Below are 16,723 nucleotides of genomic sequence, written 5' to 3'. Positions count from 1 at the left end.
CTACCTAGGTACCTAGCTCTACTTACTTTGTAGAGCTAGGATGATGCCATTAGATATGCACTGCAGGTACCTGAGGTACCTACCTACACCACTGTACGTAGTACCTCCAATGTACATAGATACATAGGTACATAAGTACATAGGGTGGTATGCTACCTTGGTAGGCTTAGCTGTTGTACTGGCCGCCTATGGATACACCAAAGGCACGTGCTGTGAGGGGCTATAAGGGGTCTACAGGTGCCATACATATGTACCTACCTACCCACTAGGTACGATATAGCTTCCGATTTGATAGATTTTAAAGGTACCTCGTTCCCCACACCCTGCCACACTTAAATTGGTACCGCTGTTCTGCGCTGGGAATGGCCTGTAACCCGCTAAATTAACAGCATCGTGCTCCATCCTCTCTATCTGGCACCTACGTAGGTACTTACAAACATCAACTCATTTAATAATTGATGTGGAATTAGTTTCCAACATATACGGGCGCCAATTCGATATCACCCAGGCAGCCAAGCTACTTCTCAATTGAAATAGGAGTCGCTCAACTTTATTAGAACTTTCAACCCATCTGGTACATCCTGATAGACGCTCGCCCGTAACCATGGTGTATCTGTCTCGACCCCCTTAATCATCAACGCTGCAGAAAGCGTGCCAAACATGAACGAGCTACAGAGAAAACCTACCGCCCAAACATCTGGAACCTCTCTAGAATCTTATGATCTTCTTGATGATTTGATTGATGATTACCTTGAACCATTTCCTGCTTTAGGCAAGACGTCTTCTGCTGTAGATGCCACCAACCAGCTTCAGATAGCTTCGAGTCCTTCCCATCAAGGCTCAAGACAATTTGCGCTTCGAGCACAAAAATCAACTCCTGTGCTCGTCTCAGGTGCCTCTCTTACCTCCGGGGCCTCTTCTCCTTCTGATGCAGAAGCTGGCGTATCGTCTAACTCAACATGGAAGACTGTCGTTGATGAGACGGTTTACTTTGCTGGGGGACTAATATCTCATCCCTATGAATCTACCAGGCATTTCAGCATCCTTCGCCACTCATCTGCGTTGGTGTACTACAAGGGTCCCTCAACGAGTGTCACGATCAGCGTGTTTGGGGACTCTCAGCTGCCCTCGGACCGGTCGTTTTGGATCCAGAGGAAGGGTTTCTCGGGAAATATTGGCATGGCCACGAGCGCTCTGATGAGGACAATGTCGAATTGGATCGATATCACGCCTTCTGTCGAGTCTCTGGCTTCAAGCGTTCCTGTCAGCGATGAGCGAGCGTGGCAGAGAGACATCAAGAAATTCCTCAAAAGAGCTTCAAAGGATAAGCGACTGTCCAAGCATGTATTACGGGAAACATGTGTTCTTCGCATCCCAGCCGTAGCCACGGATGGTTATTTACGAGTAGTCATGTGTACCGGGGAAAGCTCTAAGAAATCACTTTGTCCATCTCCCACTTTTCGACTTGCGAGCACCTCTTCCGATGTCAGTGTCATACGCGGTGCGAGCCTCACCACCTTACCCTTGGAAATCGGGCTGAAAGCCGCATCTGTGATTGGCAATCAGTATGTTCAGCGAGTTATGGGCCCTGCCCAAGCCGTCGTACAAAGTAAAATCAAATATATACAGCCAAATTTTGTGAAGAAGCATCCCGAGAAACTGGCGCTGGCGCGAGCTGGTATGAAAGATCAATTCGATAACTTTGAGGGAAACTTCGACGCTACACGAGATGTCTCGTACCGCTGCTTTCATGATGAGCATACTCTTGATGAACCGCCCGATGTTATTGGTAACGATTCTGGCCCCCAGAAGCCATTTCCTATCCAATTTGAAGGGAACATTGTGCCTGGAACTGGTCAAACTCGGGCTGCACCAACTGCCAACTTGTCTAATGTCCCTGAAGAGCTGCTGCTTCGTCTGGGCGGCATCTACATTGGTTGGGCGTCAATTGAGAAAAGTAAAGCCATCAATGAGAGTCTTCATAGCTGGCACGAAGCCATCATCACTATTGGGCCATCACCCTACGCATCACCAAAAGTCATTCCACGAAAGATGGCTACTGTGCATATCGTGTATGATTTTGGACACGGTACTACATTCTTCAACACCAAACTCAAAGTAATAGTGATGGTACCCTTAAGAGGTATCCCAAAACATTCGCAGTCGCCGGCCGAAATCCTGGCCGCTGTCTCTCGTGACAAGGAAATTGCACTCGCGAGCTTGAGTCGGGTAATGTGGCAGCCTGGTGCAAGTCTTGATATATTGTCTGCCGAGAAAGCCCAGAAAACAATCACAAATCGATATATAGAAATGCGGTCTCAAATACAGAGGCATGTTGATAGTGTTCCCGTACACCGAGTAGGGATTCGTACGAACAGGGCTGAGGCCAAAGACGAAGCTTACAGAACAGGCGGCTTCTATATACGGAGATAATGTTAACATCATTTTAAGATGGATTATAATTTTATACCCCTATAATATGCATTTTCTCAGTCCCTATTTAATTAAACTAGAGAAATATCGCTCTACCATTCATGACCTAGCATTCCTTCGCCCTTTGTCTATACCAGTAGTATCTCTCCTTCCACTCCCTCTCATTTGTGCCATTTTATCGTCTAGTATAAAACTCTCCCCCCCAAGCGTACCGAATCCTCTATGTCCATCTAGTTTTTGTAACCCTCGTCCATTCGTGGGGATGGCCATTTCCTCACCACCCGGTCATAACAATCTCCATACAAGTCTCCTTCTTGCTCGTTAGAGCGAGGGCCGGAACGCGTCATTGCTGGGTCTGGGCGTGATAACCTGTCATCGACCATGCTAACGACGGGGTCTCCCCAACCCAAGGAGAGGATTTTTCGAGATGACAATAGTGGGTAGCGTCTCGTTTTTCTGTGTTGTCGTGCGGCTTCTTTCTCGTGGGTTCGCATCGCTCTCTCGTAATATGTAGGGCGAGGTGCACCATACTTCCAACAGAAATATGCCATTGATATGAGAAGCGCTGCGGCAAAGAGGCACCCCAGTACTGTCCAAACGAGACTCAAACCTTCTAGAGGTTTGTCTGCTCCATTGGTCTGACCCCATGCATCATTGAACATGTTCTTCGTTCCGTGTAGAGATCGTTCTAAGTGGAAATTTCTCATGGTCACTGTCTCTAGGCGTTTGCCTGTGAATTGAAAAGAAGGTGGCATGGTTGATGAGCAAGATGCATGGCTCCTGAGCTGATTACGTACAAGGCTTCCAAAGCCTTGATGTGACAGCAATGCGAAAAGGATTTTGTTCGAGTGATTGAGGATCGTACATACGAGGTAAAACGAATTGGTTCTATCGTCCATGAAAAGGAACCAAGCACCTTTATTAGACTCGTATTCAAGTGACGTCTTCGCGCCATATTCTGCAGCGAGACAGGGAAATGGGATAAGGTTGCTGCATCTAATAATTATACAGGATCTGATTTCTAGACTGATATGTGTTTCGTTCTTATCTACCCGTATCGTGAGGTGGCTTGTCTGAATCTCTTGTAGAAGTGTGAGCAAACTTTAACTCCATCGAGGAGACGAAGTGTATCAAAAGGTAACTTCGGGTTCGGTGCCCGATGCTACAGCTACCTGTACACCTCGTATGGTGGTAAATTCCATGATGCTCTCTCTCATAGTGCATATTAAATTGATATATAGGTTCGCCTAGCTGGGCGTGTCTGTATAGAAATTCTCCTAATCTATGTCTGGCTTCAGCTATTAATAGCAACGACTCATCGAGCTCAATGCACGTAGGTCTAGATACGTGGTCCACGTATCACGGCGTATAAGGTTCCAAGAGCCCGTAAAGATCATTTAAATGCGGTTTTGCATCGGTCCGTCGCGCGCTCAAGGACATCCATCAATAGGGAGAGGACGCCGGTTATACAAGGCATCCCAGCGCCACATTGTACGATTACAGAAAACTGAATTGTGTCGAAATGAATGTGGGAGGGCTAGATGAGCCCAGACTCAAGACTCTACTGAGTTAGGGAACGTGTTTGTTTCTATGAATAGCCAACCAACCAGGTTCCCAGGCATAGCCAGAAAATGACTGCAATATTTTTGCAATATCTTCCGCCTCCGAAAGAATGCTTGCCACAGCATGGGGCGACATTCGATTCTTAGCAGTTCTGCCTTTTTTGTTCAGGAGATCTGAGGTAAGTGTGTTGCAGAAGTTAAGCCACTATGTCGCAACAGAGTTACAACTACTCCAACTGAGCACAGTCAACGTTGAGCCATCTCAAGGATAGGCGAACGAATTCGCAAATGGTGGCCTTTTCAGCTCAGCGGGATAACTACTTTCGGCGGAGGGTCAAACCAGGAAATACATGACGTCGGCTAAGACAGAAATGGCGACAGAACCGGGGAGTGGTTGTTGTCGTCCCATTTAGCCTGCGAGAGCAACTTCTTCCGCGTCTCTCTTTGGGAGGGTTAAGAGCTGGGCAGTATACCTAACCGCCGTGATGGGCGAGAAGCCGTTAATCTTATAAAGATGAGGATGGCAGCGGCTGTCTGGAAGTCGGCACCAGCGATAGATTATCGGGAAACCGCAATACCAGTCAGCTCACTCATTCGTTGAGCCGTTGATCACCTAGTTCCACTCATCGCATACCGCATTGTTCATCGCACACAAAATGTTCCGCCAAGCCCTCGTCTTCCTCGCGCTCGTTGCACTCAGTATCAGCACGCCCATTAGTCTCAACAGCGCCAGAGCAGCCAGTGGATGCGCGCGGGAAACGGGCGTCTATGATGTCTGCGATACTCTACACTCGTTCTTGAGGTGCCGGGGCTTTCGGCCGATGATGGCTTTTGACTGTGCACATGCGCCTAATCATTATTGCCTAATACAAAACGATAAGGGCAGCTGCAATGGTCTGCTTCCACCACCTCTCAATGGAACCGTTACCCATTAAGCGCTGTGGTCTGTCTAGCTAGAAGCCTTGAGGTTCAGCTACGACATTTCGCAAGGCGCGATACAAGGCGCAGGAGGGTGCGGCATGGTTCGGGTTGATAAGGAACATTTCACACTACCTATCGCTGTTGGTTGGCACTTTCGTGCATACAGTCGAGTGCGGGGAAATCATTGGGACTACACGAAAGCTTCTAGGATGGGTTGGAAAATATAGAATGGATTGTTCAAAAGGATGTTATCTGGCAGTTTAGAGACAACAGAGCTATAACTCCATCTAGTCCCCATAACACTTCTCTCCCTTAACTGACATAGCTGAATATAAACAACATCAGAGCATATTGTATTGTCCGGGATGCTATTGTGATGATTGCTAGGCATCTTACCATATTAGTTATAAAGAAATTGATCTAGCTTTTGGATCGTTATTAACAGCTTTAAGACCGCATTGAGCAGTCCAAGATGAGAGCTGCGGTAAGGTCGGTTCAGCCATGAGACTGTTGGAGAGGCGGGCATAAACGTGCAGAACCACAACCTGCCATTGGTGCTCGCCAACCGTTTCTCGGCGTCGAAAGCCTGCACTGTAACGGCGACACCAACACCGCACAGAGACTTGGCAGGGGTTTGGTGGTTGGTCATTTGGCACATCGCGATTAAGTCCCCTGACCCGCTCACGCCTATAACCTGCCAGCTTCCTAGAACAGCTTGGTAGGATGCAGACATCGTGACAATGGCCGCCGCTAACATCCAGATGTCCCATTGTCTCTCCACTCCCGGCTCAACATCACAAGGGGCCACGGCCAACTGCATGATACCAACATGTGAAAAGAACGAGAGCCTCCTGCCCAAGAGGCAGATAAGTGCTTATATACGCTGGGCATTAACCATGGTTTGGTTCCCGCCTCTCCTAGTCTCTTTGCCCGGCAGAGAACTATTACCGTAGGACAACTCTTCTTCACGGCCGAAAAGAATGCGGACAACCATTTTCGGATTTCTTACTGTCGGCGTGGCGCTTGTAAGTATCCCAGCTTCCCCCGGCAGCATATCACTAACTCTCTTCAAAGGCCACGCCAATTGCGCCAGGCCAGTCAGCGTCTCGGCCGGTGCCCAGGCCGATGAACCCTCCACTGTACCGTCCAGTGTCATCTAATTTCACAACCTCATCAGTCCCTTCAAACAAGACAGCCCTTGTGACTGATGACATCTCAAGCTGTTCAAATGTTTGGATGGCGATCCCCGACGTTACAATCGGGAGCGGCACGGATCGACGTACGGGTTTCACCACAGCCGTCAATAAGTTCTGTGATATGGCCCATGGAAGCACGGTTTCAAGCCAGGATTACCTTTCTATGGCCACTGAGGTATTCCTAAACGATGGCATGGACCCTACAAAGTACGGATTGTTGGGTTACATATACTGTGAGCAAGAGGACATGGATTTCCAAATACATGGTGAATTTCTCACATCAATTAGTCGAAATCCACAACAAGCTGGGCTCGGCTCATACAGTTGATGGTCAGTCGTCTTACCTTACTCATCTGCAATTTTGGCGCTCACAGTACCTAGCTACTTCTTGTAAGAGATATCTCGGAACGCTTTCTGCGACAGGGGGCCAGTGCTACGGAACCACCAATGGTGACACAAAAGGAGGAACATACCAAGTCGGAACGAATGGCATCAGCTATCATGCATTGGGCAACTCGGTGCCACCCAAGCAGGATGCCCTCAACAAGCTACTCAAGACGACAGTATTGGAGGCTCAGCGTGTCAACAAAGGGTCAGCTGCTCCGCTTAACCCATGGCCCTTGGACTCGCTCAACAGTGTTCTTCCAGCTTCATGCCATAGCCATAACGATTACGACCAAGATATTCCCGTCTTTGCGGCCTTGGCTGCTGGTTGTATTGGCATGGAGGCTGACGTGTGGTTACTCGCTGGAAGCCTCCTCTTAGGCCACCTTCTTCCAACTCTTGGGCGGACGTTTCAGGCTCAGTATGTTAACCCCCTCAAGGCGATAATTGACCACAACGGAGGATCAGTGTATAAAAGCCGGCCAGGCCAGACACTTGTTTTGCTCGTCGACTTTAAAACTAGCGATGATGGTACTCTAGACGCTGTCGTATCAGCGTTGGCGCCTCTTCGTCAAGCAGGATATCTAAGTAAGCTGGAAAATGGTGCTTTCACCAGAAAGGCAATCACTGTCGTGGCGAGCGGCAATGCGCCATTTAATCGTATAAAGTAAGCAATTGTGTTTGTTCGTCTCCTTGGTCTTCAGGCAACTTTGTCAGATATTGAGGCGCGCTCTCACGCTCCGGTACCTTGCCCTGGAGGCTCACCGCAGTTCAAAAGTGCCCCGAGATATGGTGGTCACTAACACTAAAATTGTAGTATCGGAGACGGAGTGCCTGAGCGTGATATCTTCTATGACGCCAACCTCGGTGCTTTAGGCGGCACGACTTATACAGCGCAGAACTCTTATGTTGCCTCTGCAGACTTCCAGGATGTTATCGGAAAAGTCAATTCAGCAACTCTGACTGCTGCTCAAATGAATACAATTACGAGCCATGTCAGCCAAGCCCATGCCAAAAGGCTAGTCGCTCGGTACTGTGAGTTTAGAAAACATCCTTATTGATAGTGCTGGGTCGGCCTAACATTGGCGATAGGGAATCTGCCTGGCGAGTATCTATGGGAGCCGCTAGAGGCACTAGGAGTCGACTTGCTCAATGCCGATGATCTGTCAAATACGGCTAGAGTTCCACGATTGTAGTAGGTTTGGGACGATGAAGACATGATATAAACGATGTATATAAGTTGATGGCATTCATGATCATGGGGGTATTAATAATGACTCATGCGAAAATGTCCTAAATTAGGTTGCTGCTTAGCAATATATGACAGGCAATTTTAGTGCGCGGTGATATGAGATCAAATGAGACATGTACAGATTCCCGCGGATCTTGAGAGCCGAAAATAACATTCCAATCCGATGTACGGAACGAATCACGACATAACTCTGTTCGAGCCATGTATAGGCAGCATCACGATTTGCGTTCAATGAATGCATTCAAGCTCAAACTCTGCTCACATAGTGAGGGGTACATATTTGCAGGTCATCATCTACAGTCACTTTACCGGTTTGCCCAATGTTCAGCCAATATCAGAATCACGAAGTGGATTTCTGCGCCAAAGCGAACTTATTGATTTCCATTCGTGGTAGGTCTCACTAAAACAGTTAATGATAGGCGGGTGTTGTAAGTAATACCGAGCTGAGAGCTCTTCTAGACTCTTCGGACAAGCTGTCTGAAAACTTAGTAATCGCTCTAGTAATCACCAAGTTGACCGCTCTCTATCCGCTCGCTATCTGTCCTTCTCTCTTTTCCCTTTCCCATTTGGGTTGGAGAGTTTGGTGCGCGCTGGTGGAGACCGAGAGCGGTGGACCGGGGATGTAACGCTGCCCGAGCCAAGATAAGAGAGAATTGCATGCTGCATTGTTCGTGCCAGGCGGCTGAGGAAAGGTTTTGTGAAACGGGCGCTGAAAGAGCTGTAGACTTGTTGATTTCCCTATTTCTCTCCGTTCGCTCCCCTTCCCTTACCTTTTTTCTTCCCGCGACCTCTTGAGAGTAGGCTGTGCCATGACTGTTGAAAAGTCGCCCGAGACGGTGGCGGCGTCTACTCCCATGGCTTCTTCTAAGGAAGCACACGAAGTTTCTCACAGTGTCGATGCAGAAATGTCCGACAGGACCAGAGATAGTGTCCCGGAAATCGAATCTGATAATGCTCTCGAAAGAAGCTTACGCCGCAAGGTCGACTTGCGCCTCTGCACGATTGCGGGTATTTTGTGCTCATTGAACTTGCTGGACTCGGGAGTCATTAGCTCGGCCGCGGTGACTTCATTGCCAATGGACTTGGATCTGACTGGGAATCGCTTCAGTATCGCCATTTTTATCTTCACAATTAGCTCGATTGCGTTCCAACTGCCGTCAACATTGGCCGTGCGTGCATTTGGTCCAAGGTGGTGGTTCTCTTTTATAACCTTCGCGTTTGGCGTTATCACCATGTCTACTGCTTTTATCCAGACTTGGCAGCAGGTTAGGTCCCTAAAGTCATTTATTCCCACCTTGGGCGGGTTTTAAGTCTCATTGCTGTAGCACACTCCTAAAACATGAGCTGAATCCTTTCCCTATCTGGCAATTACTGACTCCGGCATGTCATAGATGATCGCTCTTCGCGTGTTACTCGGCGCCGCGATGAGCGGTATTTACCCTGGCTTAACCTATCTGATATCAACGTGGTATCCGCGCCGAGAGCAGCAGACTCGCTTCGCATTCTTGCAGATGGGCGAGGTGACCATCTTGGCAACCGGTGGCATTGTCAACTTCGGTCTCAATCAACTAGACGGCAAAGGCGGAATCACCGGTTGGCGATACATGTTTCTAGTGCAAGGCCTCATTTCTATCGTTATCGGCTTGGTGACGTACTTCTGGATGGTTGACTTCCCCGAAAATGCGCATCGCTCGCTCTGGTTTCTTACCCCCGCAGAACAGGAGCTGGCTGTCGCCCGCATCAACGCGGATCGAAAGGATGTCGAGATCGATGAGTTCGCTTGGTCCAAGGTCTTTTCGCATGCTAGTGACTTCAAGATATATGGCTTCGCTGTCATGTTCTTTCTGCTCAACATCGTTTCCACGTCGTTGTCGTATTTTCTTCCTAGCATTTTGCAGGGCGGCCTGGGTTTCAGCGAAAATCAAGCCATCCTGCTTAATGCACCACCATACTATTATGCGGTGATACCAGTATTGCTGTCATCAATAGTTGGCGATAAGTACCGTCTCCGGGGCCCAGTCATTATCTTCAACTGCGTTACCTTGATCATTGGCTTTAGCCTGCTAGGTTTTGCCAAACAAGACGCTGTGCGATATTTCGGAACATTCCTAGCTACAGGTGCCTACGTTTCGAATTGGGCGGCTTTATCCGCGTATCAGGCCAACAATATTACCGGGCAATGGAAACGTGCCTTCACAGCAGCCACTGTGACAGCCTTAAACGGAGCCGGTGGCATAGCAGGCAGCTTCATTGTCAAGTCTCAAGAAGCACCGTGGTATCCCACCGCGATATGGGTCTCTATCGGGTCACACATTTTGATAATTGCCATCGTTTTGGCCTTCACCGTGTATTTCCATTTTGCAAATAAGCTGGCTGCGAGTGGCAAGATAGTACTCGAAGGGGTAGAAGGATTCAGATATACCATGTAGATTATTCTTGATGCATTTGTATATTATTAGGCTCTAATTGCAATGCTATCTATATACATCACTTCCAATTCTATGTTCTAATGTAGCAATGCTAATACTATATACAAAAACGCCTGTGGTGAATCTGGGTTAACTCGCCGCGACACTCACTCGGTCCTATGTATCACCAGCCAAACTTCTCTACTCGCAGATCTATGTTCATTCCCGACCGAACTTCTCGCGCACAGGTGTTTCTAACAGTCCTGTTTAGCCCATCGGGTCCCGAAACTACTACGCCAATATCAGCTACAGACGCGCGAGCAATTCCCGTAATATAGTTAGCGATATTCGGCCTGCCTACTTCGACTGTAGGTCGTGGGATAACAATTCTGACACCAGCTTGGCGCAGTTCATCTAATCGATCCGCTGACACCCACGACCGCTGAGACCTAGAATGGATTACCCACATGAGGTAGATTTCCCTTCTCCCCGGGTGTGTTATGGCTAGGTCCCAGAGCAGTGGAAAGACAACGGCTATACCGGAGCCGCCGGCGATGAGCACAGCTGTCTTACTTGCTCTGAGTGCGTTGAGCGGATCCTGGGAGCCATAGGGGCCATCGATTCTTACCGAGACCGTAGAGCTCAATCGTGCATGCCCAAGGAGTTCTGAAGTGAACCCGGAATATGCGCGAATCAAAAGATCGAGCTGGGCGCGTGTGGCGATGCCGCCAAGACCGGGGGCTGCGGATGCAATTGTGAAAGGGTGCGCCTGCAGAGCATTGCTCCCGCCAAGACTAGGGATTGATATAAATACATGGTCAGCCGGTAGCCATCCATGCGATATGTTCTGGCCAAAGACCCTCCATGGCGCTCTCTTCAGATCCTCAGGCGAAATGTCCCAGTTAGCGGAGAGTCGTACGGTGTCGCCATCTTCGAGAACCTCGACATCAGCCGTTACAGTCACTGATTTCATCCCTATACGCCACACGATTCGGTCTGAGACGAAGATCACCAATGAGGCAAGAACGTACGGCCGACTGGTGAAGAAGTGAAACCAGACAAACACAAGCGCAGCGATCTGCAGTACGACGTGAGAGGCGAGAAACAACTCATACCACCTCTCCCGAAAGCTTCTAAGTGACGTGAAGTACAGCAATTCATAAGACACAAATGCACCTATCCCCTCGAGAACCAGGGGGTGCGTGAAATAATGCCAGATGCTTTCGGTAGCGAGCCATTCAGGCTCCAGGCATAGCCTCCAGATAACCATGCCGACAAAGTGGACAAGCGCCTCGAAGCACATCCACTCACCCACTCGTCGATGGTAAATGTTAAGAGCCTCATAGGAATGGCCCGTGAGCCGCTTCAGTGGCTGATTCTTGGCCGCGAGGAGATATAGGAGAGGCATGTTGACGATAAATACAAAACCTGCGCGATCAGCAAAAGCGAAAAAATGCTTCGCTTCGAATGGAAGCTTATAAAGATGTGCGAAGATATTAAGGCCGTAATATCCGGCCACAACAATCGATGTTCCATTGGAGGGCAGGACACGGCCGAGGACGGGGCTTGGCTGGTACATCAGCAAGGAAGAAATAAAAGAAAAGATGCTGCGTTGCGGTCGTCGCCGGCTCCCAAGAAGTGGCTGGCGCTCAACATCAACATGGTCATGTTTGAAATGGATCAATCTAAGGTGGATGGGCTGGGGGAGCAGCGAACCCTCTAGGGTGCTGCTAGATGACGAATCGGCGCCATTTTCGCCGTCCTCGGCCGTCTCGGGAACGGCATTTCCGGCGGTGCTGGTGATGTCTCGCTCGATGTTTTTCCGCTTACGACGGTCAATAACATGCCTACAGACATGCGATACAGTGAGTAAGAATAAAATAAAAAGGAGGGCAATGTTATACGAGGCAGCGATGACACGCCCCTCTAAGATGTAGCGGATTAGATCCTGCACCCATTTCTGGTTCTCCGGGTCATCCAGACGACCCGATGTGTTGTTGCTGGAAGCAGACACAAGTTGAGATGTTCTGAGACTTTGGCGAAAGACGTCGCGTGCCCAGCCTCGGTGACCAGTGCCGATGTCTGGAAGCATTGCGAGGTCATCCAAGAAGGAAGTAGAGTAGATAGGTAGGGAGAATGGTCTAGGTATATTGTAGGTAGTCTCCTCGAGCGAGGAGTTAGGGATCTTATCAGATTGATAATCCAGAGTGGATCGACATCTCCGTGGGGGCGCCAATGCAACAACCAGGCAAGTACGAAGTACGAAGCTGACCGATCTCGCTGTTGGAGCGCTAAGAAGAACAAGGGGCCTGTAGCGTGTGCTACGCTGCACCAGTCTGCGCGCAGGATTTCCTCTTGCCGCTCATCAGGCGAGATGAACATTGCTCACATCCAGCGGCGAGTTGCCTGTGGAAAGACTGACCATTCTAAGCCGGTCCTTCTGGGCAGGCTCTAGACAGACATCAAGGGTCAAGGATTCATATTTGACGCGGTTAGTTTAGGTTTTTCGAATGCAACAACCCGTACCAGAGTCGGCAGAATATGTCAGCGGACCCAACACCCGAGGCCAGCGTGCAGCAGGATGCTGAAACACTATACGAGTATCATCAGCTGCACACGGATATCAATGAGAGGGCCGATGCCATCTTCTGTCTATGCAGCCTTGACACACGTGTCGCCGAGCGAGCCGCCCAGCTCTTTCTCTCTGGTTTCGGAGATCACCTCATCTTCTCTGGGGGCTCCGGCAAGCTTACCCATAACCGCTTCGACAAGCCCGAAGCCGAAGTCTTTGCAGATATCGCTCGCCGCATGGGTGTGCCCGAAACGAAGTTGATAATCGAGCCGCGCTCGACAAATACAGGCGAGAACGTTCGGTTCACGTATGCTTTACTTCAAGAAAAGCAGCTGTCTATAAGCTCCTTTATTCTCGTCCAAAAGCCTTACATGGAACGCAGGACATTTGCGACCTTTAAAAGGCAGTGGCCCGATTCCAGCACACAGATCCTCGTTACATCGCCACAACTTACCTGGAAGGAATATCCGAACGAGGACAACCCGGTAGATCTGGTCGTCAATATCGCAGTTGGTGACCTGATCCGAATTCGAGAGTACCCGGCCAAGGGCTTCCAAATTCCCCAGGAAATCCCAGACCGAGTCTGGGCAGCAGCAGAACGACTCATTCAGAGAGGATATAATAGCCATCTACCATAGTACATATGCTTTCTCCATGCTTCGCAAATCGCATCTTACCCTTCTATGTCTTCTTCAAGCCTGCCTCTCGTGCCAAGGACTCAAATTCATTGACCGTCTCCGCCATTACATCAACGTGCCACATGAATTCTCGCGTCTTCTTATCATTCCACTTGTCTGGGTTTGTACCACTTCCTATATTTGCGGCTCGAATTGAGTCATCTCTTCTTCTTTGCTCCTCGCCGTCTGGGAGATGCAAGGTATAGCCATTACTTGTCGCGCTAGCCTGAATCCACTCACTACGATGCTTTCTGATGAATTGGTACAATTCAAGGGCTAGTTCTATCCGATCCGTGCAAGTGAATGCCATCGCTAAGGTTCCTGCATCTTCCAATGCATTCGCTGCTCCTTGTGCGACATAAGGAAGCATATAATCTAAGACGATTATATTAGTATGGGAGATGGTAGTCGAGCAATACCAGCCGTGGAACGGCGCAGGCTGTGTGTACTAAGGAGAAAGTACAGACAAACAATCGGACTGACTCACGGCATGCATCACCGGCAAGGGCTATATGCCCTTTCACCCATGTCGGCAGAGGGGGCATGTTGTTCATGGGAGTTTCCAGGGCCCCTGAACCAGGTACGTGGCTGATTAACGCGTGGATTATGGGACACCACCCGCGATAGTATTTGATGATGTCCTCTTTTTTCGCACGTGTCGTCCAAGTTATTTTTTGTAATTGTTCACTCTCGGCTTTCCGTACGAGAACCACGTTGTATAGCGTGTTATTTCTCAGAGGATAAGCCACTACCAGCACCTGGAGTCAGCGATCGTCATTCCGACGTTCTTACCGCAAACAGGCTTGCGCAGATCCTTTTAAAAAAAAGAAAAAAAAAAGGGAAATAATGCCTTCAGAAACTTGCAGTCGTCATGCTCAAGTAGGAATTTGCTCCAAGGATCACTTACTGATATGTCCACCAGGTCCCATGTACCGCATACCATGATTCTTGCTCAGAAGAGCCATCGCTTTTTCATCGTGCTCAATCGCCTCCCGCGGCAGCAGAAACCTATATGCTAGCTCTCCAGCCGGAACGAGCTGGTCGTCGTGGCCGCTCGCTATAGCCATTTTCCTTCGCACAATCGAGTTCATTCCATCTGCCGCCAGGATGACATCGGCCGACATCCAGGTCTTGACACCACGGCTGCGTACGAGCAAACGTCTGACCGAGGAGGGGGTTAGCTCTGCCCAGTCAAATATTTGTCTCATGTAACAGTAAAGAGTGAGACACCCAGCAATCAGTGTTCGCTAGGAATAAGGAGTATGAGGTTGGCATACTGTATGCCAGTTAGTGTCAGCCGGTGCTCGATTCACCATCAGGAAATCCGTCCCAGGTGCAGATTTCAGTGCTCACCGGCAAGAATTTCTTGTCTATATCGACCACCTCGTGGTCTTCTAAAATTTTGCACCCGCAATCTATTGCGGCGTCTAGAAGAATACGCTGTAAATCAGCTCTATGAATGACCGCCAGTGGCGCGCCGAAGTTCTCCTCGATATCCGGTACCAAAGGCACAGAGCCTAGCTCCTCATCGTCTTTCCATCGCCTGACCCCACGTTAACGGATTGATCTGATGACCAAAGCTGGAATGCTTTTATCCGCACTTACCTCAAGCTGTTTCTTTCAAGTACTGTGGCATACTTCATAACCTCGCCGAGAACGCCGAATCTCCGTAGGATACGAGATGCATTTGGCGGAATTTGAATTCCAGCTCCAACTTCGGTGATCTCGTGCCTTCTTTCCAGGATTCCTTCGCTCTAAGTCAGATTCAAAGATCATGCTGGAACTCCAACACATCGATCCAACCAAGACGAGAGTGTCCGCTCTCCGATATAAAAGAGAGGCAAGATAAAGGAATAACACGTACGAACATCGTGGCCTGTCTTCCTCATGCACAATCCAATAGCCAGGCCACCAATGCCGGCCCCGACCACAATAATCGAGTATGGTCTCGAAGCTCGCCTTTCCGAAAAAGTCGAGTCGTTATGTTTCTCATCCATCTTGTTCCCGATTGTCTATCGTCATTCCATTCTGGTTCAAACTCAAAGGCAAAGGGATCTTGGAGATTACGTTCCTTTTATTTAAGCAGGTAGGTGTTCTACATAGGTTTATATACAAGTATTATTTGAGTCACGCATCGTTGAGACCTAAGTCCTATAACCATGTTTGCCCGGCCAGTTTGCCTTTCCATTACTAGCGTAGAGGACATCTCGTAAGCACAATGAGGCGCTTACGCAGCATTCAGAGGTCACCTGCTATTCCCGGGCATCTTTTAATAGTTCATAGCTTCGGATGGTGCCACTGGGTTTGTCCATTCTCTCTACTCCCTTAGGATACGACAAAGCCATATACCTGTTTCGCGGCTCCTTGCCTTTTACGTACCTAATGATGCAACCAGGCTGATAGTCCCTACGAATGTGACGCGGGGGTCGTGGCATGACGGGTAGGTATGTGAATGCCAAGAGCCACTTGGAATCCCTCGGGGGCCCTTTACCGTCCCCCAAATCACGACCACACTCGACTGTTTTTACAGTATATGCCTGATCCGAGGCAGCTGAATCACCAACTTCCTGCTATGCTCGCTTATACCGACCCTAGCAAGACATTGTTGTAGCGAGGGTTGTCTCTTCATTGGCGCCTTTAGTACAGCAGGGTTTCATTGTAAATCCTAGTGTTTCCACGGCACGGCCCACTAGTGCCGCGAAAGCAAGAAAATGTTCGATATTCGGGACATTGGCTTGAATGAGCTTACTCCCTCACGACTAATGAAGTATCGGAAATATTACAGTGTAGTGGTGTGAACTATATTGGCTACATATAAAGCATCCGGTACAGTGGGATCTGCGTAGCATAGACCTCCAGTTAAGGCTTACAGGCGTCAGCCGCCTTTGCGACGCCAGTCAGCCATGTATTGTGTATTGATACTGTATTGACACTTCTATTGTGTGTATCCGTGTATACACACACGCGCTTCTGCGGCACTTTGTAGATACGCCCGTGTCTTCGGCCACCGGAATGCGCATGCCAAGCAGATAATAAGGAGGATTCGAATAACATAGCCTAGATAGCTGAAAACTAATCACATAATCTTAGGTCATTGAAAAGATAACCACACAGCCTAGGTATTGTATGTCAGCTTTGAAATGTGATCGGGGCACTCAGCCCAGCTGGGATGCCTGCAACCCCAAGAGGATCATACGAGCTACCGGTGCATCATGAATTCGCCCTCTGCAAACCATGGCTGTCAATCATCTTCGGCTCTAATGCGGGGCATTATTGACCCGCCGCCAGTTTACATCTTATGTTCAGAGAACATAGCTT

The 16,723-nt window shown here is 49.0% G+C and overlaps 7 protein-coding genes across 7 annotated transcripts; 4 read left to right on the top strand and 3 right to left on the bottom strand.

The window, feature by feature from the left end:
• Nucleotides 1-407: 407 nt before the first annotated feature.
• Nucleotides 408-2,539, top strand: F5B22DRAFT_585653 (uncharacterized protein). The gene has a single exon (XM_047973508.1). It carries the CDS (start codon nucleotides 661-663, stop codon nucleotides 2,431-2,433), a length of 1,773 nt encoding a protein of 590 aa, XP_047835771.1. The 5' UTR covers nucleotides 408-660; the 3' UTR covers nucleotides 2,434-2,539.
• On the bottom strand, nucleotides 2,540-3,282 carry F5B22DRAFT_585652 (uncharacterized protein). The gene has a single exon (XM_047973507.1). It carries the CDS (start codon nucleotides 3,186-3,188, stop codon nucleotides 2,664-2,666), a length of 525 nt encoding a protein of 174 aa, XP_047835770.1. The 5' UTR covers nucleotides 3,189-3,282; the 3' UTR covers nucleotides 2,540-2,663.
• A 2,509-nt stretch (nucleotides 3,283-5,791) lies between these two features.
• On the top strand, nucleotides 5,792-7,749 carry F5B22DRAFT_156791 (uncharacterized protein). The gene is made up of 6 exons (XM_047969206.1): nucleotides 5,792-5,941; nucleotides 5,991-6,345; nucleotides 6,401-6,442; nucleotides 6,494-7,163; nucleotides 7,314-7,531; nucleotides 7,589-7,749. The coding sequence occupies exons 1-6, from the start codon at nucleotides 5,897-5,899 to the stop codon at nucleotides 7,690-7,692; spliced, it is 1,434 nt and encodes a 477-aa protein (XP_047835769.1). The 5' UTR covers nucleotides 5,792-5,896; the 3' UTR covers nucleotides 7,693-7,749.
• A 727-nt stretch (nucleotides 7,750-8,476) lies between these two features.
• Nucleotides 8,477-10,259, top strand: F5B22DRAFT_156686 (retrograde regulation protein 2). The gene is made up of 2 exons (XM_047969205.1): nucleotides 8,477-9,013; nucleotides 9,140-10,259. Exons 1-2 carry the CDS (start codon nucleotides 8,558-8,560, stop codon nucleotides 10,175-10,177), a joined length of 1,494 nt encoding a protein of 497 aa, XP_047835768.1. The 5' UTR covers nucleotides 8,477-8,557; the 3' UTR covers nucleotides 10,178-10,259.
• F5B22DRAFT_156678 (uncharacterized protein) lies at nucleotides 10,260-12,473 on the bottom strand. Its single transcript, XM_047969204.1, has one exon. It carries the CDS (start codon nucleotides 12,246-12,248, stop codon nucleotides 10,341-10,343), a length of 1,908 nt encoding a protein of 635 aa, XP_047835767.1. The 5' UTR covers nucleotides 12,249-12,473; the 3' UTR covers nucleotides 10,260-10,340.
• A 57-nt stretch (nucleotides 12,474-12,530) lies between these two features.
• F5B22DRAFT_632891 (DUF218 domain-containing protein) lies at nucleotides 12,531-13,366 on the top strand (the record flags this gene model as incomplete). Its single annotated transcript, XM_047976758.1, has 2 exons — nucleotides 12,531-12,550; nucleotides 12,727-13,366. The coding sequence occupies 2 exons, from the start codon at nucleotides 12,531-12,533 to the stop codon at nucleotides 13,364-13,366; spliced, it is 660 nt and encodes a 219-aa protein (XP_047835766.1).
• A 43-nt stretch (nucleotides 13,367-13,409) lies between these two features.
• On the bottom strand, nucleotides 13,410-15,402 carry F5B22DRAFT_632890 (putative salicylate hydroxylase; the record flags this gene model as incomplete). The annotated part of the gene is made up of 6 exons (XM_047976757.1): nucleotides 13,410-13,780; nucleotides 13,893-14,153; nucleotides 14,313-14,586; nucleotides 14,759-14,948; nucleotides 15,011-15,152; nucleotides 15,270-15,402. The coding sequence occupies 6 exons, from the start codon at nucleotides 15,400-15,402 to the stop codon at nucleotides 13,410-13,412; spliced, it is 1,371 nt and encodes a 456-aa protein (XP_047835765.1).
• Between the last annotated feature and the right edge of the window lie 1,321 nt (nucleotides 15,403-16,723).

This window comes from Xylaria bambusicola, assembly GCF_022495145.1.
Source record: "Xylaria bambusicola strain CBS 139988 unplaced genomic scaffold F5B22scaffold_2, whole genome shotgun sequence".
Taxonomy (NCBI): domain Eukaryota; kingdom Fungi; phylum Ascomycota; class Sordariomycetes; order Xylariales; family Xylariaceae; genus Xylaria; species Xylaria bambusicola.
This window is presented reverse-complemented; position numbering and strand designations above follow the sequence as displayed.